General features: G+C 40.9%; 1 protein-coding gene across 1 annotated transcript; it reads right to left on the reverse strand.

The window, feature by feature from the left end:
* Positions 1–2102: 2102 nt before the first annotated feature.
* LOC139663596 (bcl-2-like protein 12) lies at positions 2103–6889 on the reverse strand. The gene is made up of 6 exons (XM_071542317.1): positions 6753–6889; positions 5673–6331; positions 5351–5455; positions 4752–4813; positions 3208–3471; positions 2103–3019 (listed from the first exon to the last, which is right to left on the reverse strand). The coding sequence occupies exons 2-6, from the start codon at positions 6319–6321 to the stop codon at positions 2972–2974; spliced, it is 1128 nt and encodes a 375-aa protein (XP_071398418.1). The 5' UTR covers positions 6322–6331; positions 6753–6889; the 3' UTR covers positions 2103–2971.
* Between the last annotated feature and the right edge of the window lie 1829 nt (positions 6890–8718).

Consider the following 8718-nt stretch of genomic DNA (forward strand, 5'->3'; position numbering starts at 1 on the left):
CAATACAGCTTTTGTTTTCCTATTTTCATTCAGCGCTGATTGTATGACGTCTTATTTTGTCACTGATCATTTCAGCGCTGTTGTGTAATCTTTGGAAGCGATGTGGTTTTAAAGTTTTCCGCCACCTGCTTCCTCGCACGTCCGGTAATCCTGCCTGTTTGTCTTTCCTGCTAGTCGCCTGACTTTATGTTCATCATAAGGTTTTCAACTCTAGATGTGATTATCAGCTACTATGGGAGGGAAAGAAACATAAGAAAACACAAGAAAAATAAATCACTGCCCTTCTCTGTACTGAACAATCACAATTATATAAGAAATACTGTATGTATAGATCATTTACGGAATGATTTGACTTTAAAACTGGGCACTGTCATAGTAACACCAATGAGATTTTTGTGGTTCATGCCACATGTCAGTGAGTCACGACTGTTGGGAATGTTTTTTTCAATATACAACTCCCTGGGCGTCTACTTTCTTTATCTCTCCCGCTCTCTTGTCTCTGGTTTATGTGTGTGCATGTGTGCCATCATGGTGCTGTGCTGGTTTCCAGGAAATTCCTTCAAGGGCCCCGCTGCTACTGGCAGGACCGTGAAGAGTTCCTCCTTTTCCTTAGAAAGGTCTCCTGCCTGCGAAGGAACCTTTTTCACAGGTGAGACCCATCACTGCACGCCTCAGCCATGGAGCTGACAGACTGTCACATTCCATTTCCTAATCACCTGGCGGACTGTGCACCCACAATCCATTATAAATGTTGACAAGAACACATTTTCTCATGTCTTCAATAATTGTGATGTACGCTGACAATGTAAGCCCATCCATTTCCCTGGTTATCCAACATATCCAATCTGATATTTGCCTGACAAAGGTCTCAGTACCGAAATGTTGCCTATTTTTCTAATAAATGTTTTAATTGCAGTACAGACAGTGTGCAGGAATCTCTATTTATTTTTTTTTACTAAAAAAGGTCAAGTGCAATGAGAATTGTATTTCCCAATTTCATGGCATAATTTAACAAAGGACCTGTTAATGTAAAGTTACCCACATTATTATAACTGACATCATTGTGGAAATTTGAACTAACACCCCTTTGTAAATCTCTCCATCTGGTTGTCAACAGAATCAAAGAGATTTCGAATTCCAGCCTACTTCCTGGTGTAAATGATGTCACCTAGACCCAGGTTTTCTTGAATGTTCTGATTGGTCGATGGTATGCGTAGTTAATCAGGTGTCTGTCAAGACAATAACCAGCCAGCTACTTGCCAAGCTAGCCAAAAAATCTCTGTGCCTCCATTGTTGCTGGGTGCTGAAGTTCCAACAGTGGACATTTGTTCCCCAAAGAGAGAAATATTGGCTGCAGTGGAGGCACAATCATAGGGAAGGTTAGACTTTCACTCACTCCTACAGGCTTTGAACCATCTATCAAAAACTGACAATATACATCTATATAGAGTATATATGCTCATTGTGTTAGAAATCAACACCAGTTGAAATCATTCTGGATCTTTAAAATGTTCTGCATCTTTGCCCCTATGACTCATCACTCAAAACAAAATTGATCTAAATGATCCACTTACACGTATCATGGTTGTGCCCAGTATTGTCAAGGCATGTTGATTTCAGGCTCAGCTATTAGACAGGAATGTACATCTGTTTTTTTGTTCTGATACATGTTCTCGTATCCCTGCCAGGCTCTCGTCCCTGCAGTAAGGCAGATTGTCTCCAGACGAGCCACAGAATCAAGGTGTCGTTCTTTCCTTTACTTCCAGCTTTCCACCACTAGCGTGTCTCCTATCGCCAACACCAACACCACCACCACCAACAGCAATAACAAGATACACTCCCATCCTGAGGTCTAGAAAAGGGCATCCAGTCAAATAAGCTGGAATACTAGCCTGCAGCTATTAGAGATGACTGTTCAGTATAGACTTCACCTCTCCATGCATCTCATTAGTAAGTGGAGGAGGAAGAGAGGATTTTCTTGGGAAAGGGAAAAAGTGGATCTGGTTGATAGTTCCAGTAACTGCCTGATGGAATGGGAGTGTGCAAGTAGTGGGTGAGGCTTGTCTTAACACGACCCAAACAAGCCTTGATTTTGTATGGCTTTATTATTTAAAGCAGTTGCTGTCATCATCATCATCATCATCCACAGTCAGTGAGACATACATAATTAACAATAACATTATTTAATTACCACAAACTAAATCCTGACAGTGATGTAAGGTTTCATAATAGAAAATGTTATAAAAATGTGCATTCAATTAATGATCTCTTTACTACATAATATGAACGCCAGCATTCATATCTAACAAACATAGCAATCACATCACATTTCATTATTGCTATTGTCTATTTAATATGTAAGATGTTCCTCACCTTTACATCCTACAAATGTAAACAAAGGTATTGCACTGAGGTGTCTAGCTTACAATGTACAGTATATTGCATTGCTCATCTGTATTATTACAAATGAATGTGCACGGTGCAGCTAATTTAATCGTGAATCACATTATTAGTGTCACTAGCAGAATCAGCTGTTTATCATCCTGAAATATTGCTACATGATTCAAAACTGTTTACTAACATCTCCTTTTTGAAGTTGGTCTTCCATATGGAGTAAACAGTGTGACATTGGTCAACACTTCACATTACAAAAGGTACTCACATGTGTTTACCAAGGCCAGTCAACTGGTTTTTAAACAAAGACGTGTTAGCAAATATCCTGCTGCAGGATAATTACACAAACATCCTTTCATTCCTCTCTAAATCAACAGTAAAAAGCCACATGAACATGTCTATAATCTTTGCTTGTTTACAGTCTGGATATCAGTGTTAAGTTGCTCCCTGTATGGACAAAAAATTGTTTTTGGTAAAAGGGAACCGATGCTTGCAACATATTGTTAAGCACAACAGTGACGCTGAGATAAAGTTTGGTTTCGTTTGCAGTAGAGGTTTCGTTTTGAATGGCTGCGCCTCAGTCATTATCTTCATCACAGTCGGACCACGGATGATCTGTGCATGCCTGTAAAGACAAAAAGACAAAGTAAGACAAAGAGACACATTTTAACAGTTACATTTCCATCTGAAACATTAAGGACAGACAAATTCTTAGATTTGCATGCAGTATAAAGAACGCCCAAGCTGTCTACTAAATGTTTAGTGCTCCCCTCTGCTTTATCTCTTTTCTGTAGGTGTGTTTCTACTAATCACCTGTTTGTATTCAAATCGGTCCTCTAGGTAGCGGTTCCCCAAGCCAGTAATGTGACCTATATTCTGCTTGGAGAGGCCAGCCACCCTGGCAGTGAAGTCGAGTGTGAAGGCCAGCTTGACCAGTTCAGGAGCTGGTGGTAGGACGCTGGGGTGGTTGTTGTTGGTAGGTGTCGTCTCTGTCTCTACATAGGCATCAGCCAACTGCTGGAAGCAGCTGTACGATATCTTCTGGAAAAAGTTGTTCAGGGCGGGGTTTTCTTTCAGCTAGATGGGGATAAGGGAGAAGACTGCTGTCAGTAACTTGGACCAACTGGGAATCTCACTGCTCCTAAACATTCATGGTTAAAGAAAAAATCCACCCTAGGACATTTAACACTGTAAAAAAAAAAAACAGCTATTGGCACCTTGCTTTTCTGTATTTTTCTTATTTCCATGGATAACTGGCCACACGCAGACGAAGTGATGTGCGTTTGATAGCAGAAAAGTTTGATAGCAGAAAATGTTTCATCTATCTAACCGTAAATGTCAGGTTTTGGTGTCAGTTCCTCAGAATCAAAGAGCAAGGACTTCTTTCTAGACCCATTATTGTGAACCGACATTCAAATCAATCAATTTTTCCATCGACAGTAGCCTCACTAGACCACAATGCAATGCAGCCTCAACACATGCTGCAGTCACTTTTTCTTTACTGGAAAAAACTCTTGCTCTCTTGCTCTTAGTATGTCCCCACTATAGTTACGGCTATCGCTCTCTCCACCTTCACATATAACTTTACAGCAAAATGCAACAAGTTCAGGCACTTTCTCTTGTCAAAAGGCATTCTGGGAAATGTAGGAAATCACTAGCTTAAAGGAATAGTTCAGTATTTTGAGGTCTGGGCCAAAATAACATGTTTTCTGTCATGATCCCTATTAGTAGAAACCATAACTTCGCTAGCCGCCTGCTCTGCCCGTCCGGTAACAACCGGCTGCCCCCTCCCACTCTACTGTAATAGAAACCTAGGGGCATACGTGACAGTCTTTCTATGATGGTTTCTACTAATAGGGATCATGACGGAAAACATGTTATTTGGGCCCAGGGTTCAAAATACCAAACTATTCCTTTAAGTAGAAGCAGACGAGGCAGGTTGAGGGAAAGTGGGTGCGCCAAAAATTAAATCACAACACAAAAAATCTATTTAACCTGAGGGTGGATTTTTCCTTTTTTAATGCAGTCGTGTCATGGGTTTTATGATCTACTTGTTCTATCTCTTGATTTTATAATCCTTGTTCTAATCTGTTATTGTGTCCTTTGCTTTCTGTAAAGCACTTTATGACAATCCTGGTTGTTCTATGCTCTATCAACAATCTTGACTTGATCATCGTTAATAATTAACGACATACTTTCATTTTCATTTGAGTGTTGAGGAGACAATGTCATGTATAACCAGACAAAGACAGAAATACTTAGAATGATCTATCGTTTATATGGATACTAACAAATTAGTTTAATAGTACAATGTGTCCACCTTCTAATTTTTGCTTGAATTATCCATGAATACCAACCTTGTCATCTATGGCATCCCCCTGCTGCTTTGTCAAAGCAATGATCCTGTTTATTACTTCCTCTGAGGGAAGACAAAAGAGAAGTGAATGTTAACTGTGACCCAGGTGGGTGCTACACATCGGTGGTGGATGAGTTGAGTTCCCCCCCACCCACCCCCCCGATACGTGAAGCGCTTTGAGTACCTAGAAAAGCGCTATATAAATGTAATCAATCAATCAACTGTCAAACATGTCAAACAACTGTCGCTTATTTCTTACCATACCCGTATATGTTTTGCCGATTAATATAGCATGGTTGGAAGGATTAAATGTGGGTGGATATTAATCTTATTTTGGAGTGGGAGGATGCAGAACCGGGATGCGGAGCCAACAGAAATGACAGGCTGGTTATAATTTTCACGGGTGGGGCTGCGTTTGGCAGACAAATACATTCTGCTGGCTGGCGTGCGGTTCGATTTAATGTTTCGCCAAATGTGCTGTCAACCTAAAACATGTCTTCATACATGAGTTTCTACTGCCATGCACACGAGCCAAACAAGAAGCTCTTTCATAAGGAGAAGATGTAAGAGAAAGTGTAAATGCTTAGTAGCCCGTCTTACCATTTGTGAGAACTTCTTCTTTCTCCTTGACCTCATGGACGATCTTTTCCATTTCCTCTGACACCTTCTCATAGTAGGAGTAGGTAGGTTCAACAATCACAACCGCTGCAAATCAACAATTAGTTATTTGTAAAACATAATAGAAAAACAGCACACAGCAAGTATATTTCAACAAAAAAGTTAATGTTATGGCCCACATTACTCCTAGTATGATGGCCAGTACACCTTAAAAATAACATTTGATCATATTGTTTGTCATGCAGTACTACTTCTTACATTCAACATATTAGGTTACATAATCCTGTCTCTCCTTCAAACTTACATTCAACCGTGTTGAGGTCTTTAGCAGGATCTGGCTTCGATGACTTTTTCAGAGACAGCCGCCTCTTGGAGAACTTTCTTCTCATGGACTTTCTTTTCGTGGACTTTCTCTTGCGTACGGAGTCTGGGGTGGCAGGGAGGCAGCCGGCACCAGCAGCGTCGGAGGAGGCCTCCTGTGATGTGGAGACCTCCGACGCGTCCGGACGACTCTCCTGCTCTCCTTCTTTCTCCTCACTCCCCTTCCTCGAGAATAAGCCCAAGAAACTTTTCCACAACGAGGACTTTTTGCTCTTCTTCGTTTTTTTGGGCATTTTCTCAGGTTCATCGGGCTGTGTCTCAGGCTGATTCGTGGGGGGGGTTTCGGGAGCAGCAGCAGCAGCAGCAGCAGCAGCAGCAGCAAATTCACCAATTTCCCCATCATTTGAATCCGGGGCCAGGTGAACGGAAGGGTCACTGGAGTGTCTGCGTATTCGTTTTTGGGGCATCGTCACCCACTTCTTTCTCCTTTCAGTCTTCTTATCCAACAGTGCCCCATCGTTTAGGCTGAGGCTGCGCTTGACGTACACCTCCAGCAGACGGGTTGTATCCTTGCGGGTCACAGAGATCAACTGGCCATTAGGCGTCCTTCCTTTCTCCGTCTGCGTTTCCATGGTGGCAAAACTACAACAACAGCAATAAACAAACAAACTAAAAAAATCAACCTCACATTCAACATTAGATATTTTTTTTTAGCATTTAATGTATGCCAAATAGGAAGCAACAACTTGTGATCCAAGCAGAGGCTTTGCCGTGGGTGTAAAGAATGAAGAACAAACGCCTCTGTGTTTAAATAGGCAAAATTCAGGAAGGCACTACTGAAAGCTTGAACATGACCGAAGCTACAGGACACATCAGGTATCGTTTTGTGGGACAGCATTGACTTAGAAAAGTTATATTCTGTTCTATTCTATTCTAGCCTATTCTTGCGGAAGCAAGAACTGCAGAAACATAGTTAAAATGAGAAACACTGAAGAAATTGAAGAAATTGCCCTGCTGTAGCCTACATATATATAATTTAGAGCAAACAACAACATGGACTCACCTTAATTCCTTCACCAACACTACAGAGTGGCGGCTTTCACTTCCCGAAGATTTGTAAAACTATTAAATGCGACTGACGCGCAGCAGCTTGGACTGAGACAGTGTGACTGATGAAGGTGTAGGCTACGTAGTTTCCACAGAACTGCCGCGACGATCACATTCCCCACCCCTGTTTGGACTTGTAGTGAAAAGTCCCTGCCTCCTCCTCTGACCTGGAGCCTATCGTCATCTTCAGATAACACTAGAGAGAGTGGGCGGAGTGACGGGAAAAACACCTGTATCCCGGACAGGTGAGCGCGCGCGCTGCGTCAGGTGACACAACAGCTTGTTTACGGTTTCGCCGCCGCTCTCTGTGCTGTCGCTCGCATGCGATGGCTCGGCAGTAACTTTACAGGAAGGAGCTACAAATGCTGAAGACATCATTTCCTTCCTCCCGCAGGCTTGAGATCAATAGGTCATGTCTCTATGATAAGTAAAGCCTTTTGCCAATATTCACTGCATGTGCCTTGTGGTTGTAACCTATTGAAGTAAATAGGTTGTCAGATCATTTGATTCAATCAAGTCATCGACCACTGCACCTTTACGAAAAAGAACTTTAATAATCCTATATAAATAATAGTAGTAAATGTTAGAATGATGCTATACATATCATAATATTCCATGGGATTACTGTAATGATACCATAGGAGATAATAATCGCTATAAACTCACATAATATAATAATATTATGGGATCTTTGGATCGTTATATCAATGTTTTTTTCCTTTCTTTCTTTCTTTCTTTTTTTTTTTTAAAGCAAAGATGCTTAAAGAGTTTTCTTCAGACAATTAGATTCATGGTTCAAATCAATTCATTAACAAATTAATTCGCACTTCTCTCCCTTGTTTTAACTTTGAGAATCATTTGCTCCAACATGGCAACATGGCGGTGAACTGATATCGAAAGCCATGACTTCACCACAAAAGGTGTTTCCCCTGAATTTGTAATCGCTTGCAAGTTGGGCTGAGTTTACTCTGTAGGGCTGTGAAAGTTTTCCAGGAAATGCTTATGAATTATGCTCACAGTAAAGCTGTCTTCATAGCAGAAAAATATTCCCTTGTTCATTTGTTTGATCAAGCAAACAGCATAATTACACTAATAAACATCAGGGCAGTGTGTCAGTTTATGAGTAACGCCATGTCTGGCTTGTTTATGGGAAACCTGGTTACCTTTATGTAACCATAAAGTTAAATTACTGAGTAGTTGCCAAACCTGTATTACAAATGGATTCATCATGTGAGTATAGTTCACAAATCAGCTTCTTTATTATTTCTAACACTGTTTGGAAAAACTGCAGCAGCCTGTAATTGTAATTATCGCCCTCCAATGACCTTCTAACCCCAACCAGCCTACAAATCTCTCCATTATACTGCTAATCTTTTTTTCCATTATTAGGGAGATTGGAGGATTAAAAATGACTTTTCTTCCTCCCAACAACCTTGTGCTGAATGCAGAGATTTTCTCATTCATCCCAATACAAAAGTGACTGATTCAAAATTTCCACAATCGTTCCTCCAGACATTCAGACAGAAAATAGATTGTGACTATCGCATAATTGGGCCTTTGTCGGCTTTAGATAGACAGAGCCCATGCTTGTTTGATCCTCTGCTGAGCACTGAAGGGAAGAATAATGGGTTTATAATGGCCCAGGAAAATTGATTAAGTACACAGGGCCCAAATAAATGTACTCCTATGCTCCATTTTATTGCAAGTGAGCCTTTTATATGTCAAATTTGCTCAGAAGCCAACAAATGAGTGACAAACCTGTTACAACCTGTTTACAATGTGCAGTAGCAAAGTAATACCACATGGTGTCACACTAAACATTGTGAAACAACTCCTGCCTGTCACCACAATGGCACTGAGATCACACAAGTAGATGTGTAGTGGTAAACAAGTGCAATCCTGTGCCCTAAATTGTCTTTCAC

Source organism: Centroberyx affinis, unplaced genomic scaffold (genome assembly GCF_046629955.1).
Source record: "Centroberyx affinis isolate AG114_WGS23_722 - 3 ecotype Tasmania unplaced genomic scaffold, CSIRO-AGI_Caff_v1 ptg004049l_1, whole genome shotgun sequence".
NCBI classification, from domain to species: domain Eukaryota; kingdom Metazoa; phylum Chordata; class Actinopteri; order Beryciformes; family Berycidae; genus Centroberyx; species Centroberyx affinis.